General features: G+C 41.6%; 2 protein-coding genes across 3 annotated transcripts; both read left to right on the top strand.

Annotated features, from left to right (window-relative positions):
• Positions 1–1,670: 1,670 nt before the first annotated feature.
• LOC146452640 (uncharacterized) lies at positions 1,671–9,517 on the top strand. Of its 2 annotated transcripts, XM_085097275.1 has the most exons (6): positions 1,671–1,814; positions 2,776–2,848; positions 2,900–3,904; positions 4,997–5,495; positions 7,468–7,667; positions 7,868–9,517. In XM_085097275.1, exons 2-6 carry the CDS (start codon positions 2,778–2,780, stop codon positions 8,676–8,678), a joined length of 2,586 nt encoding a protein of 861 aa, XP_084953401.1. In that variant the 5' UTR covers positions 1,671–1,814; positions 2,776–2,777; the 3' UTR covers positions 8,679–9,517. The 2 variants fall into 2 exon arrangements, with proteins under 2 accessions (XP_084953401.1, XP_084953400.1); XM_085097274.1 differs by having other exon boundaries at positions 2,776–3,904.
• Positions 9,518–19,631: 10,114 nt separating this feature from the next.
• Positions 19,632–22,335, top strand: LOC146452639 (coiled-coil-helix-coiled-coil-helix domain-containing protein 2-like). The gene is made up of 3 exons (XM_085097322.1): positions 19,632–19,988; positions 21,192–21,435; positions 22,074–22,335. The coding sequence occupies exons 1-3, from the start codon at positions 19,770–19,772 to the stop codon at positions 22,082–22,084; spliced, it is 474 nt and encodes a 157-aa protein (XP_084953448.1). The 5' UTR covers positions 19,632–19,769; the 3' UTR covers positions 22,085–22,335.
• Positions 22,336–23,176: the final 841 nt, after the last annotated feature.

Raw genomic sequence — 23,176 nt, 5'->3', positions numbered from 1 at the left:
GATTATTATTGTTATTAATTTTTTTGGCCTTTATTTCCAAAGAACTTCTGCTTAGTGAAGCTAACTCAGCCTGATTGATTCCTGATATTGGCAAAGGAGGAATCCATCCGTCGATCTATAGTGTGCATGAGATATTTAAACTACCGTTGTTAAGGCATGTTTTCAGAGGATCTTTCATTTAAATTAGACATGAAATCCCATAATTTTACAGTGCCAATTTTTATTATTATTTTTTGTCTGCATTTCCGAATTAAAAACTTCTGTTTAAAGAAGCCTTTTCAGCCGGATCGATTCCTGCAATTTGCGAAGAAAGAATCGATCATTCACCAAAGTTCATTTTAACGAAATTCCTGATATGATGCGCAGTAAAACTATCTGTATCCACAGTATAAGAAAGCAACACAGTCAATAAAATATATATACATTATTCCTCGCGAAGCGAGGTTAATAAATTTGTCGGGCCGAAGGCCCACCGAAGGCTGCGCTCGGGAGCTAAGCCGTGCGAATTCGAGCCGAACATATATTTATATGTTTATATATTTCCGCAAAGGTGTCCGTGCTGTTGCCTGGCAACAGTGCGCAAACAAAGTATGAATGACGTCAGACTGTCTGGCGTCGTCTGAAAAAAATTTGCATACATCGGAAAAAATATGCGTGCATGATCAAATTTCAACTGCAATGTTCATCAATATTCACTGGATACAGAACTATCTCTCCAGAATATTTTCCCTTTCTTTTAGAAATCTTTTTTGTGAAAGATTGCATTGAAGAAATTACACGTTTGTGGCCGCGGTAAAATAATTTTCCGTGGGAAATAAATTCATCGAACACGACAGCGCTGCACGCCTGTTGTACGTTACGTCGCGCGTCAGAAATAGATTTTCAACCGCAAACTAGCCTGTGGAACTACGAAAAGACCATGCTCATAAAAAAAATCCTATGCCCGTTTTAATCTCCTCATTTGATGCTACAGTACGAGTAAAGAGGGTTTTCCACCCGGCCCCAGCTTCGCGAGGTTTTGCGAGTCACGTATTTCTAGTTAATAGTCGCAATATAATAGTTTTTAGGAGAGCTCCTGTTGATAGCAGGGACATGCAGTCACTGATGATACTAGCACCCCCCCCCCCCCTCCCCCCTCTCTCTGCCTCTAGAGTACACGTCAGCAGTAACGTGTCGGTAAAGTTGCACGCATGAGGTGTTGCATGCCTCGCTGCATGTCAGTAAAGATCACATCGTTTGCATGTCAAGTTAGTTCAAAAGTTACGTGCGATGTGGCATGCCGAGGTGCTCACACTGTGTGTCCGCACGTTTGTGTACCGTGAATTGTACTGAATTTGGTCACGAATCACCGGGCTGCGATGTTTGCTACAAAAGGACAGACAGGGTGTGTTGTTGATCATTCAGCTGAAATATATATAATAGTTTTTAGGAGAGCTCCTGTTGATAGCAGGGACATGCAGTCACTGATGATACTAGCACCCCCCCCCTCCCCCCTCTCTCTCTACCTCTAGAGTACACGTCAGCAGTAACGTGTCGGTAAAGTTGCACGCATGAGGTGTTGCATGCCTCGCTGCATGTCAGTAAAGATCACATCGTTTGCATGTCAAGTTAGTTCAAAAGTTACGTGCGATGTGGCATGCCGAGGTACTCACACTGTGTGTCCGCACGTTTGTGTACCGTGAATTTGGTCACGAATCACCGGGCTGCGATGTTTGCTACAAAAGGACAGACAGGGTGTGTTGTTGATCATTCAGCTGAAAACCTCGACCTACTTTGATCAGTTTGTTCAGCGCCGTTACAAGCTTTGATTCAAGGTAACTTTGTATTTATTCGAACTGTGTGTCAGAGATATAGTATCTTAAGTTAAAGAGCGGTAGTGTCCGCGGAAAGCATAACTCTTTAGACTGTTGCTAAACTGAAATTTACTCGTACATCTGAGTATGCAAACAAGCCTCAACTGCCAAATGTGATCACGATAAGTAATCCTTCTATTCGTAAAATGCTCCTAGACCAACTTTCCAGGGACGTTGTGCAAAATAAAACGCGCTCAGGCTTTTAAGGGAGAAGCATCGTTCGTTGTTTTGTGATTATTTTAATAATTTAATACTGTTTAATAACGCTCATGAAGGTATGTCAATAACAAATATTGTATATAATGACGTTAAAAAAGAAGCTGAGTTTTGAGCTTAAATGAGGTAAAAATGAACACTGTCAAACTGTGAATTAAGTTTTGATTTTCATGCGTCCATTGGTCTATTGTCTACAAAGCTGTAAAATGTGGCATTTACTCGGTTAATTTCGTGCGATCGAACTCTCATGCTTTCAATATTACGCTTGAATGCACTGACTGACGTGACATTATGCTTGTATGTCACGAGATCCTTCGGTTGTCACGAACTGTTCTTTGAACCGTGTCACGAACCCAGTTGAAAATGTTTATACACAAACAGTCGTTTCGTTGCAATGCAATCTAGAGATGTACTTAAATTTCACTCTGTTTCCTCTTCTTCATGCTCAGTCAAGAAAACAAGATTTATTTGAATTTTTACTGCGAGTAAGTAGCTGACTAACACTGTGACAGAAATAATTATTATAATTTTCCTCTGAGCAGATTGTCGTGTTCAGATAATCGGAAGAGAGGTAACTGGTGGGGACTGGGGAGGAGAGTGGCAAACAGAGTCTGTGCTAAGTAGATATTGAACCTGATAAAGAAGAACTAAAACTTACTTTATAAGAGTATTTTTTTTAATTTAGTAACACTAGATTTTTTTCTAGAGATGAGTGACACGGGAAACCCTGAGGAAATGGTCCCTCTCTTTGACTCACCAGCAGTGAAGATCGAAGTCCCTGACACATCCAGTGGCTTAGTTGAACATGTTATGTATATCCCGCCATATGAACAGTGCATGGACCCCTCTAACTCAGCAATTCAGCAGTCTGGTGAGCCCCATTCTAGAAATCAAGATTATCCGACTGCGGGCATCGCATTTTCTGGGGGAGGCATTCGATCAGCAGCATTTTGCTCTGGTGCCCTCCGAAGGATGTTGCAACAAGGAGTATCCATGAATGTCTATCTAAGCTGTGTGTCTGGGGGAGGTTACACTGGGGCTGCTTTTCTTGACTGGATTGACTGGAAAAAGGGTGCCAGTAAAAACCCGTACGAGGAATTCTTTGAACGAATGAGAGAGAATGCTGGCTATATCTGCAACTGGCAGAAGCCTTGTTGGGCACTTGCTCAATCATTGCTTTTTGTTGTTATCTTGTTGGTCACTGTCTTAATATTACCCTGTTTGTTGTGGTTGTCATACTCACTTCCGGTGGCAGTTGCAGTGGACTTCCTTTTTGGTGATATCTTGCGTGAGAGCATTACCTGTCCAGATCCTGTGAAAACCAGGTTGACCAGGTCATCCTACTTAATCATGGAGTTGTACAATGACTGTTACCCCTCTGGCAGACGTGTGGCCCTCTTTAGCGTAACAGCTTTGTTATCCTTACTATTCTACTTCATTTCACGGTGTAAATGCTGCCGTTGTTGTCAAACCTACAGAGGCCATTTTAGGTTGCTGTCCATACTTGCTGGCTTGGTGTTTGCCTTTACTGCATTTCCCTGGGTTGCACACGACTTTCTGTGGCCCATAAAAACCTGGATCAAAGTTGTAATATTATTCATTCTCCTTGTACTTCCTTTCTTCCTTCCAATTATTCGGAGCTATGCTGCAATGTTTATTGGTTTTTATGTGTACAGTGTCATCATTAGCTGGAAAGTGTTCAAGACAGAGTTGTTCGGAATGGTTCCGTATTCCGATGCCGTGTTTCATGTCGTCTTAACAGTATTCGCCGTGACTTGGTGGTTATTTCCAGTCTTGGCTTCCATTCATCAGACATGTTTTAACGTGTACTACAGGTTTGTAAATCCAAGTTTAGAAGTCTTTAATATTTTTATGCTTAAAACAGTTGCTGGTTGAGAAACCTTGTGCTATTTTTTTTTTTTTAACAAGAAGCTGTTATTAGCTTATACTCAGACTATATTTGACTGCGTGGTGCGTAAGCCTGCAATTATTTACCGAAGTGGAGGTGCTCGGTAAATATCCACCACTTTCACCGACACTGAGGTGAATAATCGTTTTAGTATGTACCAGACAAGCTGAATAACTAGCAGGCCAAAATTCCCTTATTTTTGACAGTATACCGACAAATGGTGGGAAATTTTAAAATCTCGCGCGCCGCGCGGTAAGCGATTTCTTGTTGTAGTAAGTTCCGTCTCGCTGTCCTGCGAACAATTAAAACTTTTTGAGACACTTGTTTAGTTGCTAAGGTGTCATTTCTTTAATTGTTGTGTAAAACTCGTCTTGATTTTGAAACCATGCTCCAAAACATTAGATGTTTCATTTTCTACATTGTAGTTATAGTGGTCGGCTACAGCTCTGTTTTGTATGGTCAGGAACTGACCACACTCATCAGGCAACTTCAACGGATGACCGGTAAAGATTCAAAAGCTGGCTATATAAAATAATCAAAAACTTGGCGATTTAAAACAAGCAGCTGCTAGGCGATAAAATACAATCCCACGCGCCGTGATAGAATTCACGTGCCATGATACAAACGGTTACGTTACGTTATACAAGAGGTTTTTGGTACATACCTCTTTGGCCCGCCAATTTTTCTGAACGTGCTTTGTTTCGCGTTACGTAATAAACGTGCTCCGCGCGATAACCCATGAAAATTCAGGATTTTTCCGGCGGAGGAATCAAACACGAGAATTTTCATCGAAGGACTGAGTGTGACACGATAGCGATCGCGTCACCGATTACATCTCTATAAAATTAAAGGTCGAGCTACTGGCCTAGGGGAAGCCTACAATTTAATGCGCGTTTTACATTAGACATGTTGCTTTCAGAATGAGCTTTATATCGTAATAGAAATGTTTTTTGAAGACTAAAGAAAAAAACCCTGTGATAAAGCAGTGATGTGAATGTCCCCACTTATCTCTCTCCAGGTATAGTCTTTCTAAAGCGTTTTTCAAGCGACCTGCAAAGCTCCGGTTGGATGATGTGTTTCCATGTTGTAAGCAGGAGATTCGTACTCGTGATGCTGGTGATAACTGTGAGCTAACATTGGAATGTCTTCAAAACCGGTCCCCCAAGTTTATCAGTAACATTACAGTAAACAACTGGCGCATTGGAGGCTGGGCAGATAAAAGTCACCATTTAGCGGTGTTTTCGCCTGATGAAGTAAAGGTTATTGGCAAATATGTGAATGAAAAAGGAGAACCTGTAGGATCGCCCAATTTAATGGATTCAGGTTTTCATCCCAGACACATGAGGCTGTCTTCAGCCGTGGCCATATCTGGAGCCGCCGTGAGCTTCGCCATGGGCAAGTATGAGAACGTGCTTGACTCGATCTTGGAGCTGTTGGCCTTGCTGGGAATTGGGATGGGTGATGAAATGGTTTGTAATCCGGCTGAAGAGGATAAAAAGGGAATTTTTTGGAGTAAGGTACGTAATTATCATATCCTGCATGTTTGTTTACGTTTGCTATCGTTTCCAGTTTGCGCTGATTGGCCAAATTCTGACAGCTAGGACAGCAGGGAGCGACGGGGAGTATTGGTTCCTGAGACATCGTTGCCAGCTCTCGCTCTTTCTCCCCTCCCCGCCCCTTGTCTTCCCCGAGAGCTTGCTCACAGGCTATTATCATGACAGTGAGCATGCTTGTCCTCAACTAGCCTGCGAACAGCAGACGTATTTCCGGTCGTACCTCGACCGGAAATACGTCTGCTGTTCGCAGGCTAGTATTATCATCTTCCCGGGGAAGGGGGAGGGGGGTACTTCTCTGAACTCTGAACTAAAACCCGTTCTCATTTTCAGACCTGGGTCTAAATACCTTATCATAGGAAATTCACGAAATTAACGCGAATTGAACGAAAAATGACTTCCTCTTGAGGAAAATTTACGCGAAAGAGGTGCTCAAATTCCGAAATGAGGGAAATTAATGCTACTTACACCCTCCCCCCCCCCCCCCCAAAAAAAAAAAAAAAAAAAAAACCAGCTGAGACAACGGAAAAAATTTATTTTAACGTAGTGTAAAAATCCGAAATGCAAACAATTTTCGTGGAATTGTCGCTAGACGTAGAAGTTAAGAGAAGGTAGCCTCCAGAATAGGCGTGATTTTTTTTCCGTTTTCCAAGCGAGCGGAGGCAAGTACGAGTCACACACACGCCGGGAGGGGCCCCTCCCGTCGTGCGTGACTCGCGCTCAGAGCTAGTCTCCGCTGGCCTGAAAAACGCAAAAAAAAAAAAAAAGCCTGCTCGACAGGCTACAGAGAAGGAATCTGGCCATTTCGACCGTTGAGTCCATGATACCGGCGGATCTCCACTCTATAAAAACAATGCTTTTTGCTTCCCGGGGTATCGCGGATTTTGGGCGCCAGTTAATTAAGTGACAATTAATTAAGTGTTAATTAAGTAACAAAGAATTAACGCGGCTTAAAGGGGAAGTATCATGGGGTTTTTGGCACCTTTTGTTAAAAATGATGAAAGAAGACCGTCAATCAGCTGCCAAATAATTCTAGAATGACCAGAGGAAAGAAATCAACTCAATTCTTGAAAGGAACAACTCGTGATCTGTTCTAGCGCATTTTGGAAACAAAAATGCGAAAACTTGAAAAACATTAGCCTAATATTTTTCAAGTTTCAATCCGTAACGACCTTTTCTGTTTCTGGCCACCAATCGACAGTTTTATTGTACTGGGGTCATAATTTATAACAAACTTGACAATTATTTCCTTGTTTCTGCTGACAGACGAACATTTTTGGGTTTTGAAATAACAGCAAATTTGCGTGATACTTCCCCTTTAAATTAACACGACTTTTTACAAGTCGCGTTATTTTCATGAAGCGTTAATTTCCTGTAACAAGGTAAAGTTTTTTCATTGTATTGTATTGTATTGTATTGTACTCGTTTTCAGACCATAATGGTTAAAAGCCATGTCATGTTCGGCTAAAACGGCTTAAAAACCATACCGTTCAACATCGTCGTCGTTGTCGTCATCTTCACTTTAGTCGTCATCCACTCAAAGTTTTTCTCAAAGCTAAAAAGGTTCTTTAACATTGGAGGGGTGAGGTCTGTTGGAACTTTAAATATCCAAAATTATTTGTAACCCATCCGAATGACCCACTCATACCATGAACAAAAAGAGAACAAAATTACCAGGCTTTTTTTTTTGAAAGCTGACCTCAAAATATTTTTGCACGACAACGGTCTCAAAAGATACGTCAATCGACCCTTAAACTGAATTAGCGTCTGTTTGTCCAGGTGCTAGCGCAATAATGTTGTAATTTAAACTCGTGTTATTTGCCGGTGTGGAACTTGGCCCGGACCTGTTTAACTTTTGAACAGAAGTTGTTCAACCGTAAGGTAGATTTAGACATACCGGCTTACTGTTTGTTGATGTAGTTTTTATGTGTTTCAGTTCTTTGCACCAAGTCTGGCAGAGTTAGGATTCAATCTTCCTCTTCTTGCGATTCCATTTGCTTATTACTTGGGAGACAGCCCGCACTGGGTTGCCTGGCTGGTTCTTCTTCACATTGTGATTGTTGTGGCCCTAGCTGGTGTAGCTGTTTTCAATACAGGCTCGCCTAAAAAGACAAATCTGAGCTACTGGTTTGTTGGGTAAGTAAGTCTGTTGTTGTCCTTCAACTCCCAGTCTCTCTAAACCCGACCTCATCTCCCGAGCCATTGCATGATGTTGTGGGGAATGAATAATAAAAGGGCTTCATACAACCGAAAAGCTAGTTTTCCAGTAAAGGCCCCCTTCTTCCAAGACAATTACCATCTACAATAGTATAACGAGTTGTCTTTGTTTGGCACAGGTGGCTGATACCTCGTATCTTTTTTGTCCGTTTTGTCCGTGGATTTCTCAACATCCCTACTGTTGGTATCAATCCACCGCCAGTACTACGCCTGAGTGACGGAGGCCACTTTGAAAACCTGGCTTTGCTTCCATTGCTTGAGAAAAGACTGTCAAAAATCGTCATAGTTGATGGTTCGTGTAATCCTGGTGGCGATAGGTATGCTGATGAGCTGCTTAACGCACTGAGAATTGCGAGAGAGAAACTCCACTGTTGGTTTGAAGGAATCCGTGAGACTGACGGCAGTGATAATGAATATGACGGTAGAGCCATTGAAGAAGATATCCGAATCAAGTTTCTAAGCAAGAATGCAGATGGAAAACTGCCAAGGAAATATGAATTCCGAGTTCATTACTACGATGCTGGCAACGGCGAGCCAACTGAAGGCGAGATAATCTACATAGCTCCCAGACATCCGCGCGAAAGCATCCCGCTGACTGAGGAGCCGAACTGGAAAAGTTTTAGAAGCGACGACAAGTTTGATAAGTTTCAAGAGCTGTGGGGAAAAAGCCCCGAGTTAAGAGAAAAAGAAGCCAACGAACTCAATTGGTGTTGCTGTTTATGTTGCCATAGAATTAAAGTCAAGTGTCATTGCTGCTGTGATTGTTGCCCTAAGGAAATTTGTCACTGGCTCTCCTCGCTGTGTTTGGGAGAGTTTCCCCATCACATTACTCCTAATCAGTTCTTCACTCCTGAGATGTTTAGTGCGTATCACCGTGAGGGATATGCAGCTTGTGTTGAAGCTAAGATTGACGAGTTTTTTTTACCGTAAGACTGAATTGTTTTAACGTTCCAAAGTCTAAATTAAATTGTTAAGTATACAGTGGAACCTTGATTTAACGAACCTCTATATAACACGTACACATAGTCTTCACTTAGTTTAATTGCAAAAATAGAACCTGTACAAATTTTATGCTATACGGGATTTGCTGAATATTAATAGTGTTTTAAGTTATAGTTATAGCTTAGCTTTCATACGAAGTCAAAAAGCCACAGAAGGATGAAGTATTAGTTACAAGTTAGGGTTCCTGTGTCCCTCTTGAAGAATAGCCTGCTCATTGTGGAACGGTATCTTGTGTAGTAGCCTAGAAATAGTCATACAGAAGCATTCAGCTTGTTGTAGCTACCAATTAGCAGTCGATATACCGGCGATTGTTATTCATTTGGAAGATGGCTTGATCTCTTTGTACCAGTAAATTGCTGCCAGAAACTTAGTATCAGTGTGTCAGAGTTTCACGTTGTAGCCTAGCCGGACTGGCCTATTGCCTCAACTCGTCTTGTTATACTTACGCTGAAAGACTGGACTCCCACGAAAACTGACTTTGAGAAAGTCGATTTCTATGTGCGATTGTTTTTGTTCAATTAATTATTGAGTGGGTTGCCTGTACTGGCTTAAGATAATCGAGTTCACTTCCCGACTATAAACAAGGCATTTTATGATATTTTTTTAAAATGATATACGGATAATTATTTACAGCGTGTCAGAGACAAATAGTAAGTTTTTCATAAAATTTGTGCTATTTTTGTAAAGCAAAAACACCTTCTCAGTTTAGATTTCATATAATAATCAAAAGGGGTTAAGTTTTAACATTTAATAAAAAGCTGACCTGATTCGGTGATAAGATCTTTCTGAATCGTTCTGATGTAATGTTGACGTAGATCAATGTTGTGTCACTTAGGAAACAAATGTTTGATAAGACAATTAAGTCCCTGTTCAGACTAGGTGCCCGTGCCAGAGCTCTGTGCCCGGGCACTAAAAAGGACGTTGTTCAGACTCCTTGGTGCCCAAGGAGCAATCGTTTTCTCCTTCTTCAATTTAGCACCCGCCATTATGTTTGCTGTATCGTAAGGAGGCATGAGGAAAAAACGTGAGAACTGACAAAATCCTCTTCACACCAGTGCCCGTGCCCAGGAACGGTGCCCAAGTACTACCTTTGGAGGTAGTGCCCGTGCCCGGGCACGGTGCCCAGATTTTTGCTCTGGCACCGACAAAAAGCTCTGTTCAGACTAGTGTCCGTGCCCGAGAACCGGGAACGGGCACCTAGTCTGAACGGGGCCTAACTCTATAATGCATGTTAAAGTACCAGTTGAACCCATGGAATATGTTTGTCTCGTCCGGTCTCCCATTTCGTTACTATGGCTAATACACTTTTACATACACTATAGTGTTAATTGTCTGATACATCATCAAGGGAGTAGATTCTCTATTTAAACTAGAAATTGCAGTATTTATTTAGAAATTTTTGCTTGAAAAATCTCAGCTCCTTAAAAGCTGTACCGCATGCAAGAGGCAGCTGCGGTTTCTCTTCCGTGAATCTTTGGTTTGCAGTCAGAGTAGCATCAGTCAAACTTGCCGTAGAATCTTGTGGAATGAAAGACTCCGGTAGAATCTGGAACAATTTAACTACGCGAACTGTTACGTTTAGTGCCGGACTAGCCGGAAACGATCGTGAATGAGCCTATTCACAGCCACCGGCTCTCCAAGTAAAAACATTTCTGGTGCCGGAGCGGATGGTTGTGCCGGCACAGGCTAGCTTGAATAAGCGAAAATGCGCTGAACAAAAACTGAGCCAAAATTTTAGTTTGGCCGTTACAGCGCAAAGATTACCGGTCTGCCGCAAGACGTGTGACTGCAGTGTATTCTTCTAGTGTCATTAGCTTTATCTTTGAGGTGTCTGAAGAAATTAGGGGTACGATTTTTTGTTCAGTTACGCATGTGACATGAGTGGTACCACTCTGACCATTTCAGTAGGCATGTAAAACTCCCCGTTCAGTAACTTTATCAAACAGCCCCAGCTCCTCAGTATAAACTTCTTATTCAAAATGCGTGTAAACGGGGGTTGATTTTCCCCATAAAAATGTGAAGTGAACAGTGAAGCTGCGAAAGGCAAACGTACAAACTTAGCACTTTCAAACGAGCCACTTTATTTACCGATCTCCTTCACTGGTCCCCATGGAAACCGCTGTACTCTTTCCAATACTTGGTTTTCTGACTGGTACACATCTGGTTTAGGCCCAGTTCAGACGCCGAACTTTTCATGAGCCGAACTTAATTCAAATTAAGGTCGGCCCAAATCACGAAAATCCCGCCTTTTGATTCAGACGCCGAACTTAATTAGCCGAACTTAATTTACTTGAAGCAAAACCAATCGAAATGTTAGCGGTTTTTTTTTCTTAATTTTTTTATTTGAAATCATCATCATCATCATTTGGTCCTTTTCCCTTTAAGGGAAATGGGGCCTTTTTTTATTTGAAATACGTTACAATAATTTATGCATTAGGTTCGGCTCATGAAAATTCGGCGTCTGAATCAAAGCCGTTCCAAAGCCGAAATTCCCGGCTGAGCCAGGCGGGAGGAACGGCTGAGCCGTTCCAAATTGAAGCAGCCGTTCTCAACTGATTCAGACGCCGAACTTTTCATGTACTTAATTCAAGGTTTTAGGTTCGGCTCATGAAAAGTTCGGCGTCTGAACCGGGCCTTAGTCTTTTTTCTCACCCTATAAAAGACTAGAATTCTGAATCTCGCTACCCTCAGTAGTTACATGTAGCGAAGGCGAAGCTTCCACTTATAGTATGTGAAGCACCCTCTACCCTCTTCTTTCGGGTATCCTGGCACTTACGGGTCCTTACGGCCCTAATGATCGCACCTTGCCACTGTTCTGTACTCACTGCAGAAAAATATGTCAGTTCCACTAAATTTAAATTACAGCACAGTGCACTAGAGAACGGAATAAAAGTAACATGCGAATTGAGCGTAGCACTCAATCTTGATGTAGTATCCGTGCTGCATAAAAAACCTCAACTTTGATGAAAATAAAAGGCCGCCCGGTTCCCCTTTCAGTCCAATCCCTTGCAGAGATTTTGTCATGTCGGGCGAACAGTCTCCGAAAAAACTCCATTCGGTCATACGCTTCACGCTGTAGTGCCAACAAATTAGTCGATTTCTCTGGCATCTGAAATTAAAAATGGCGATCTTTGGAATGGCGAGCGCTTTCCCTAATGCGGCGTGATATGCGCTGTTAACTTCACGGCTAATGATTCAGTGTATTGAACACACCGGTGATCAGCAGTGATCTCATTTCTATTTTTTTTTTTTTTGGAGGCACGTATTTATAAATAATAAAAATAAAAAGAGTTCATGTTAAAATAGACAACGCAGTACTCTTGATCTCTAAATAAAAATGTTCCACTTTGGATAAACAGGTAGTATTTCACCTTATGTGTTATGCAATTTTCTGTTGTCTTTTATGGACCGGAAAGCCACATATGGCCTTTATGGGATGTGGCCTGATTTGATGTATTTGTTACAAAAAAGGATCGTGGTAGGTTTGCAACTCTTGCTCCCTGCAAGTGCTTTTTTTTAAGGTTTAATGCGTTGAATCTTTTCAAACGGATATTTTCCGTTATTTTGCAAAGCAAACCAAAGCGTATTATGTAGATCACTGCGGTACCAAAGCACTGTCAATTGTACCCTCCTAATATGGAAGTAAGTGACTATTGTCCGCGTGATCACGTGACGTTTCAAGCTGACAAAAAAATTGAAAAAAAGAAATCTTTGAAAGGGGAAGCTCAGACGCTTCTTTTGTTGATAAGAATTTGAATTGAAGGATAGTGTGGAATGAGAAAGTCACAACGGCCTTGTGGCACCAAAAGTTCAATTATTTTTCTGTGAAAACCGACCCGATAGCTGCTCCTGTTGAGGACAACGTTTGGGTCGGGTATCTCTTTTTTTTCTTCCACGTAGCCTCAAATCTGCACATTAATTTATGCATTAAACTCTGTCCTCTCCAAGTAAGGATGTATTGTTCTAATTGTCTTTAACAGAAGCGGCCCAATCAAAATCTATTTTTTAGGCACATATCACGAGCTAGAGAGGGGACCCACTCATCCCTTCCTGTGCGATATCAAATCATCATTTGATTTATTCATTAATCCTACATTAAATTCTGCCCTCTCCCAGAAGGGATCTATTGTTCTGATTGTCCTTAACATAATAACTTCTAAGTAGTACTCGACAGTTTAAAGGGTGGAAATTGGGAGAGTTCAGAGCGAAGAAACTACGCGTTCGTGGGGGAGGAAACGCGTGACGAACCCCTAAGGACGTTTGCGTGGAAGGCTACATCCTCTCCTGATATGTCGGAAATAACGGTTAAGGTTAGCGGAGTCCAATCCGTGCTCGATGCCCTTGATGTCACGAAAGCCACAGGACCTGATAAAATCCTAGCGAAACTTCTTTAAGCACTGGTTCTTTACCGCAGAAGTAGAAGGAAGCAAACGTTGTTCCTGTTCAGTTTTTAAAAAGGGTGAGGCCGAGTACACAGAGAATTACAGGCTCATCTCCTTACCGTCACTGGTATCCAAAGTATTGGAGCGATGTGTATTTTTGTACGAGGTGGGAAGAGATTGTCAACATGGATTCATCAGAGGAAAATCATGGACCTCCAACCTTTTGGAAGTTTTGGACCACGTGGGCTCCCTACAAGACGACAGAAAACAGGTGGATATGATCTATATGGATATGTCTAAGGCCTTCGATAAGATAAACCGCGGCTGCCTGCTGCAAAAGTTGCACGAGTTCGGATTTGGAAGCAGCATCTTTGCAGTGGTTAAACTCTTACCTGATGGGTCGCTACCAACGTGTAACAGTGCTGGGCGAAACCTCTGATACTCTGCCTGTCAGCTCCGGAGTACCTCAGGGCTCCATTTTAGGCCCGATGTTTTTTCTCATCTATGTAAATAACTTGCCCGATTCGGTCCTGACGAGGCATGTTGCCATGTTTGCCGATGACGCAAAGATATATAAACAAATCAAGTCTCAGGAAGACGCTACGTACATATAAGCTGACTTGCTTGCTGGCTAGCCGTGACATACATCACACTTATATTTGGCTGCGGATTTTCATTTCTCTAAAGTCTTGCTCGCTGGCTGTGAAGAGCGGGTATTTTTTCCCAGGAACGTTAAATAGTAGCCAAGATTGACGTAGGGACACTCAGCTAGTGTTTAGTGCAACATACGATTAACTTTCTCTAAAAGGGTCGTTAGATACTCCTGCTCTAGATCTATGCTTGATTTTGAGAGCATTTGTAATCGTTAGTACTGTAATACAAGTAGAAAATCGCATAGGAACAGGGCCCAGTGGTCCAAAACCATCGTAGCTGGAAACAGGATTTTAGCATACTTACAGTAATAGGGTTAAGTTTGCACGATACGATTTGCCCTCACAGACCTAGTGGTATCGAGGTTACAAGAAAAACGAGTTACCTTTGGAGCGTAGACAGCGTAAACAGGTCAGTCGAGTTGATAGGAAACAATTAATCCGTGAATAATAATGAAAATCTTTATTGAGCATCCCTACTTCAATTTACCGTGAAACGTGAATTACTCGATTTTTGGGTGAAGGTGAAATAATGTTACGAATTGTGCGTGACGAGTGAAAAGCCCCAATGTTTTTAGGTGAATGCCCTTTTGCAAAGTGGTAAAAGGGGCTGATTTTGTTCGTTGTTCTCGTTACGTAATATGCAATGGACCATGGGGGATCGGAGAAGAGCAGCAAAGATACCTGGGAAGACCATGAATTAGCGACGTCACAATGAGCCAATAGAAAACGAGTTTTCATCATATGTGGACGCCATTTTCCATAATACATAAGTGTGCACCAGTACTGGTATTATACGTTCTGTTATTATTTTCTTCGGTATTTTAAAACTAAAAGAAGAAAAATGCCTCGTGGTGGAAGACGATCTAGTGGTCGATCATCTCCTACGTCTCCTAAGCCAGCTTCAAGTGCGCCGGCTGCCAAACCTGCTTCCAGCGTGGCACAACCAACAGCACGTCCGCAACAGCCTGGAGTGTTTGGACAAATGGCTTCTACAGCAGCTGATGTAGCGATCGGATCAACTGTGGCTGGTTATTTTACTGAAAAAGTCATTTAAACTTTTTGTTGAAGAAATATAAAGTATCACGTCGTAGATTAATCAAAGGCCCAATACAAGTTACAAACGCTAGCATAAAAATAGCTGTTATTCCCGAACAACTGCAACAACTGGAGGGGAATTATGCTGCTTTCTATACCGGGCAAAGTACTGAGCAGAATCATCCTAGAGAGACTGAAAACCGCCTTAGACAAGAAACTCCGGGACGAACAGGCAGGATTTCGACAAAACCGCTCATGCACGGACCACATCGCAACCTTACGGATCATCATCGAACAGTCCCTGGAGTGGCAGACCCCCCTGTACACAGTTTTCGTGGACTTCCAGAAGGCGTTTGACAGTGTTAATCGAGACGTCATCTGGAAACTGATGTACCATTATGGATTTCCACCAAAGTTTGTCACCATCATACAGCAGATGTACGAAGACGCCACCTGTCAAGTGATCCACGACGGGAAACTGACGGAACCATTCACCGTGCATACCGGCGTACGTCAGGGTTGTCTACTCTCACCGACGATTTTCCTGATGGTGGTTGACTGGGTTATGCGACAGTCTACAGCAGGCCGGAGGACAGGTATCCAGTGGACTTTTACTAGACAGCTGGAGGACTTGGACTTCGCAGACGACATCAGCCTTCTCTCCCATAGGCATCAAGACGCACAAGAGAAGCTCTGTCGTGTGGCAGAAGAAGCAGTAAAGACTGGACTCCAAATCAACATTGGAAAGACTGAGGCCATGAGAGTGAACAACAAGCAGCAAGATCCACTACAGCTAAACCAAGAGAACATCAAAGAAGTTGACAAGTTTGTTTACCTGGGCAGCGTCGTGAGTAAAGACGGGGGGACAGACGAAGACATCAAGTGCCGAATCAACAAAGCCAGACACGCCTTCAACACCTTGAGACCAATCTGGAGATCAACAGCCCTCTCACTCCGCAACAAGATCCGCATTTTCAACACCAACGTGAAGTCAGTCCTGCTTTATGGCTCAGAAACGTGGAGAGTGACCAAGACCAGCACCCACAAACTTCAGACTTTTACCAACAGATGCCTCAGAAACATCCTCAACATCAGATGGCCAGAGACTATCTCCAACGAACAGCTGTGGGCAACAACAAATCAGACCCCAATGGAGACTGAAATCAAGAAGAGAAAATGGAGCTGGATTGGCCATACTTTGCGGAAGCCTGAAACCAACATCACCAGACAGGCTTTAGACTGGAATCCACAGGGGAAGCGCAAAGTTGGTCGCCCGAAGCAGACCTGGCGGAGAAGCATTGAAGCCGAGACGAAGTCTACCGGAATGTCGTGGGCCGAACTGAAGAGGACGAGCCAAAACCGAGTGCGTTGGAGGAGTGTCGTTGCGGCCCTATGTTCCTCGAGGAATCCAGAGGCATAAGCATTCCCGACTATAAGGAATATTACTAGTAGTAATCAAAGATTATAGTGCGTCGCCTTAGGCCCTTAGGCACCTAGCTGGGTTGCATAAATCATGTTAAGATTAAAGGAACCTGTAACTATAGTTGCAAAACAATAGGTTATTGTCTGAAAACAATCGTTAACAATCTTAAAACGTTTTATGCAACCAGTCTCAGGTGTTTACAGGGCATCCTACCAAGGGTGCGGCGGGGGTACTGTAGTTCCAGTTTCTTCTTTGTTTTCCCAGTGCAGGTTATTACTCATGCAGGACGTTTTCTTTTTTTCTTCTTCTTCTTCTTCTTCTTCTTCTTCTTCTTCTTCTTCTTTATTTGTATATGTTTAATGCAACCCTTATCAAATCAGACCTTGGTGTTTACAATTTCAGAACATCTTCAAATTGAATGTGATGAGGCTTTCACCTCGACTATACCTTGTCTTGTACTTTTCGAAGCGAAACCACGAGGAACGGTACGAAACGCGCACGGGACGTCAAGATGCTATTGTGACTTTGCAAAATGGAACCGACATACAACCTCTTTTGTAATGAACGGTGAAAGGAAAATTCCTCGGAGATGCAAGACACTTCAGTGTAGAGAAAACCACACTGAAGAAAGGTTATATACCCGAAACGTCATTTTTGACACTTTTTGCTATTTATTTTTATATCAATCCTATCCGATATGCAACCTTTTTTCTCGATTTCTCGCGGTTAGGAACATGTACAGAGGTAGGTACTGGGTACAAAACGCGCTGAGCATGATGGACCGTATCTGAACTTCAAGATGCTATTGTGACGTTGCAAGATGGCACCGACATACAACCTTTTTTCTCGACTTTTCGCGCTAAGGAACCCGTGCGCTGGGCATGATGGACAGTATTGGGACGTCAAGATGCTATTGTGACCTTTCAAGATGGAACCTACATATAACCTCGTTTCTCGATTTCTCGCGCTTAGGAACATGCACGACTCGATTAGGAAGCGTCTCCTTCGTCGACGCAATTATTATTATATCTCAGCAAAAATGAAATCGTAATACTCGCAAACTTTTTTACGCAGAACATGACCAGCGCTTTTCTTCCACTCGAAAAGGCCGTAAAAAACACATGGGCCTCTCCAGGCATTTTTGTCCAATAAAATTACCCTCTTCCGGAAATTTAGAATATCCTCTCAATTTTTCGGTGACATTCACGGAAAAGATTTCGAATTTCCCGAGTTTTAATATCCTACTGTACCATAATTATTTCATGTTTCCCTGACATTTTTCCGAAAATTTCTCCAGATTCGCGGAGGAGTTTCCTGTGAAACGGGCCCTTGATCTTGGACACCTAAGGGTTGCAATTCCCCTTGCGCGTAAATGTATTTATCGATGTTATATTTTCAGGGGAGCGTCTTTAATATGCAGAATTGGCTTAAAGGCTATGAATAGTACACAATACCTGTCGATAATTTGACAAGGACATGACAAGGGACATAAATGAAACGCTTCTTTCCCTGCGATGTCTTCGGGCGACTTGCCAGCCTTAATATATTAATATCAAAATGGCTGAAAAAGAGGGAAAAATACAGCCGACAGCGGTACCTCTGGACACTGTGCCGGAGCGTTGTACCATGACGATGCACCACGAGATTTCGGCCCGCGGTTCGCTTATGCCAGCTGGAGATGGTTCCGTGATACTTTCCGATACCTTGTCCCCGACAAGACAGTGAGGGAGAGAAAAGACGGCCCCTAGACCATATGAGACAGATCCCTTTCGTTGGCACCTCAGTTCCACCTTACTGACCTAAACTGAGATTCAGTCATGTATATATATGTCAATGTAGTCATTTTGTCTTCCATGTGGTACGTTTTGAGGTTTGAGCATGCCCACGGGCTTAAACGATATAATGACAGAAGGATAACGCGTGGTCAACGACCTGTACTCTTAGAGGTACCGCTAGTCTTGGACTCCTTTTACCTTATTTCACTCTCACAATTTTTATTGCCGTTTTCCCGAAAACGACTGCTCCTTCGATGGATTGTTGACATTGTAAAGGGAATCAGGTCGTCAATCGAAGAGCTCTGTGAAAGCCGTTGCTATATTTTGTTTTGGGCTATTAAGTCAACTCTTATTACTGTGCCATGTAATAAAAATGTGCCACGTTTGTTACTACAACAACTCAGATGCTACCTTTCACCTCTTGATATCTGGTGACATCAATCCTAACCCTGGACCAGTTTCTGCTTCGACTGCTGGTAAGATCAATTGCCTCGTGATGAATGCCAGAAGCTTAAAAAGTTATCACTAAGACAGCACATTAAACTGGTAATTCGTATGTAACCTCCTTCGCTTCCAGGACCTGGTGTACGCCGAAAACTCTGACGTTATATGCGTCAATGAGACATGGTTGAACCAAAATATCAGCAACTCTGAAATATTGCATTCTGGCTTTACAATATTTAGGAGAGATCGGTCTGATCGAGGTGGTGGCGGAGTTCTTATCGCAATCAAAACAGCCTCCTTCAAAGCTTTCAAAGAATTTAAAACTGAATCGGAAGCCGAGCTGCAACAACTTTAGACCGATTTTCGCTTGAGGTCATTCCCCTAAAATAGAACCTACACTCAGATTTTGTCCAAGCTTGGCCCATGTGTGGTTCACTATATGTAAACTGTATAAATGAAATAAAAACTTAAAGAGGGTCACCATGCTTGTTCTTCTGCAACGAAGCATTGAAATATGGCATTTTCTGCATGTTGGTTCAAAAAGGACTATAATAGAGTATTTGCCAAAAACAGGAATTATTTTCTGAAGAGAACAGTTAACGGCTCATTTCATAGAATTTTTTCCCTGTTCATAAATCATTTTCAATCTGAAATCTGTTTGAAAACTATTCCTAACCAGTACTACTGAGATATTCAACAAAATAATGATTAATCTAATTCGTTACCTCTGAAGGTAGGCCAAAATGTCCATTGGCTAGATATTAGGCGCAAAATTTGATATTTCTAACACTAGGATTTTCCTTAAATTTTCACGGCAGTTGGCAAACGATATTGTGGTTAGAAATCTGAAAAAAGAAAATAGGTTCACCGGGTTGGTTTTACAGATATTTCACAAAGCAGTGGTAAATCGAATAATAATGAAAATCTTTATTGAGCGCAGAGCATACCTACCGTGAAACGTGAACTACTCGATTTTTAGGTGAACGTGAAAGAATTTTACGAATTGTGCGTGACGAGTGAAAAGCCCCAATGTTTTTAGGTGAATGCCGTTTTGCAAAGCTGACTTTGTTCGTTGTTCTCGTTACGTAATACGCAATGAGCCAAATGAGCCATGGGGGATTGGAGAAGAGCAGCAAAGATACCTGGGAAGACGATGAATTAGCGACGTCACGATGAGCCAATAGAAAACGAGTTTGCATCATATCTGAACGCCATTTTGTTTCCACATTACATAAGTGTGTGCACCAATACTGGTATTATACGTTCTGTTATTATTTTCTTCGGTATTTAAAACTAAAAGAAGAATAATGCCTCGTGGTGGAAGACGATCTAGTGGTCGATCATCTCCTACGTTTAGTAGAGCACCACCTGCAGTCCCCCGAGCGCCCCCTAAGCCAACTTCAAGCGTTCCTGCTGCCAAACCTGCTTCCAGCGTGGCACAACCAACAGCAGCACGTCCGCAACAGCCTGGACTGTTTGGACAAATGGCTTCTACAGCAGCTGGTGTAGCGATCGGATCAACTGTGGTTGGTTATTTTACTGAAAAAGTCATTTAAACGTTTTGTTGAAGAAATATATAGTATTACGTTGTAGCCCAATACAAGCTACAAAAGCTAGCACAAAGATAGATGTTGTTCCCGACTTTAAGGAATAACTACGAGGCATAAATTGTGATTTACATCTTAGCAGTAACCTCATTCAGCTCTTGAATGTATCATTTGTTCAGAATAAATTCACTAACAAACACACGCATTCTATTGCTTCAAAAGTTAATTAAGCTCACTATATCAGGTTAATATGAAGCTTGAGTCTTCCTTCTATAAGTGTGTAATGTGTATACAGATAGAGATAAAAATGTATGAATTCCCCATTTTATCAGCATGAAGAGTTAAAAGCTAGGTAGAAAATTATAGGTGTTCCTTGTTCATAAAAAGAAAAATTGAATTTATTTTCGTGTATTATGTAGTCAGCCATAATACTTCTTCCATTCTTGAATTAATAGGGGCCTTCAGATTTATCTACAAGTGCCAGATTTTCAAATCTAGTTAGCCTGGTTTAGACAACAGCTTGTCACACCAATCTTGGTTGTGCAGGTAAACAACAGGAAAGAGTGAGAGTTCTGGGGATGAGACTGATTTGAAATTTGAAAGTTGTACTCGTACTCAATCTCGTACTCATACCCTGATCTGAAGGTCCTACACTTCACTTCACTTATTTATTCGATGTAACCTCGTTCATTAAATGAATGATATTATTTACATCTCGGGTCAGCGGGTTTCTAGAGAATCATAAATAACAATAATTTGCGGAACTTAGCATTGTCCGCAATTTCTATGACATTATGTGGTAGGTCCCTAATTGCTTTCTGTGTACTACAGTGGAACCTCGATTTTACGATATGGCAAGGGGACAGCAAAATCATATTGTTAAATCGGGAAATCGTTGTAATCAACTCGTGATTTATAAATAACTTTTGCCGGAACACAGAATGTTGATCGTTAAATCGGGAATATTGTTAGATAGAGGATCATAAAATCAGGGTTCCACTGTACATCTAACATGCATTCCACGTACAATACTTTATGCATACTGCACAGCCAGCTTCTAACATGCCCTCCACTCTTAAATTAATTAATCTCTGTGTACTGCTATTAGTGTTTAGGAAAACAAAATTTCTTCCTCTAGTCAAGGATATCAGTGCCCTTAAAAGTTATCACATCTGTTTTCAGGGTCATGCCGTCAGTGGCGCCTTGTTTGGGGGTCATGGTGGTGGATCGGAGCAGCCAGCTTATCAGCAAGACACAGCAGCAGCGCCGCATCAAGACTATAACCAGCCAATGGGTGGACAACGACAGCATCAGGGTCCATGTCAGTTTGAATTGCAGGAATTTGTTGAGTGTGCACAGAATCAGAGAGATATCTCACTGTGTCAGGGCTTCAATGAGGCCCTCAGGCAGTGTAAACTGGCAAATGGTAAGAAACAAATTGGGGAAGGGGAGATGCTTACAGCAGTAATCTAGAGAACATGCATTTGTATATCTAGCGGGAGTTTTGAAAATGGGCCCACTTAAGTTACAATATTTTTCAAAATTGTATGCTCAACTTATCAACTTGTTGGGTATTGTAAAAGTTAGTTCTCTACCAAAAATATCAGTGTATCTAAATCACAATAAATCATTGTTCCATGTTAGGAGGATGATAATGATGAAGTAAGTGGCTCAGGAGTTTTATTAGAAGTCAGGACCCACTTACTGACACCCATTTACTCAGAATATGATGCCTGCCTTTCTAAAGATTTATAGCCAGTCTGAACAAGCCAAATGAATGAGTGGTGCCTGTCTATTCAACAGTAACCCTTTAACCCCTAATATCAAAGAAGAAATTCTCCTATCTTGTCCTCACACTTTTCTTATAAAAGTACTGGGGAGAAGTTATTAAAGTATCAAGAAAATTCACCTTGGGTGATCATATCCTTAATTCTTACTACCTCAGGGGTTGAATAAGCATTGATATTACAAGGAGAAATTTGATGCTGATCACTGTTAGGGCTTAAAGGTTTAAAGCCATTAAGTAGCTGTTTATTTCATGTTACTGTGTTAATTATTTCCTAGGTCTTTCCTAAGAAGTGTGCTGAGAAGTTGCTTTCAGCAAGAACTAACGAAACAACCCAATGCTCTGGAATCTGTGCACATTCCCCACCTGAAAATGATCAAGATTTCTTTTATGCAGCTCTCCTTTCGAAAACATGCATTCAAGGGTTGTGGAATAATCTTGGAGGAAGACAGTGTTATCTTTGTATTGCATAATCTTTGCAATGGGCTTTGTTTGTAATGATCAAGAAAGTGTAATAAAGATTTCTCAGCAGAGTCATAATGAGGTGAAGTTTTCATAATTATAGTACTAAAGTGGTATGTCACAAATATTTGAATTTTTGAAATTATTCAAAGACTGTGATGAATAAAGCCTGCTTGCCAAAAATCAGCATCTTATTGCAATGTGGGAGTGAGACATCGTGGCTCCTTACAAATCCTTTTAATTTTGTCTCAGTTCTAAACGTTTGAAACTGAGACAAAATTACAAGAATTTGTACGGTGTCATCGAAGCATAACAGTACTAATATCAAAGTAACCCCCAAATAGCAATAAGATGATGATTTTTTGGAAGTGGACACTTTTCATCATGCGCTTCCAAAGTGTCTCAACAAATCCCATAATAAGAATGATCTATTATTCAGTAAGTGACACCGGAGCACTCAGATTTTTTTTCCGAGTATGCCTGTGTCACTTACTGAATAATACATCGTTCTCATTTATTCACCAGGCTGAAAATATTCCATCACATTTATTCCAAATCCCATAATATCAGAAATTTAGTTTTGTGACGTCATCACTTTAGGACTCTATTGTGCGGCAACAAAAAAGAGTGGTTCTTCCCTATTTCCATAATTTGTGCATCCTCATTTTTTTTTGGCGTGTATGCCATTAAAACTGTCATAATGCAAAGAATACAACCATCTCTGCATGTTGAATGACCTGACATATATGTCATTCACTCCACAAATGTTAAATTTGGTCATTTCACGTTGTTGTTTGGCCAAGTGTGGCGGAGAAATGTACCAAATTTATAACGCACGTGCAAGGCCTTTGTTTTGTTCATTAAACCCAATTATTTTGTAACGTTCTCCTTGCCGTCGCCCCGTAGTAGCTTCTTAACT

This window comes from Pavona decussata, unplaced genomic scaffold (genome assembly GCF_977016875.1).
Source record: "Pavona decussata unplaced genomic scaffold, jaPavDecu1.1 SCAFFOLD_366, whole genome shotgun sequence".
In the NCBI taxonomy this organism is placed as follows: domain Eukaryota; kingdom Metazoa; phylum Cnidaria; class Anthozoa; order Scleractinia; family Agariciidae; genus Pavona; species Pavona decussata.
This window is presented reverse-complemented; position numbering and strand designations above follow the sequence as displayed.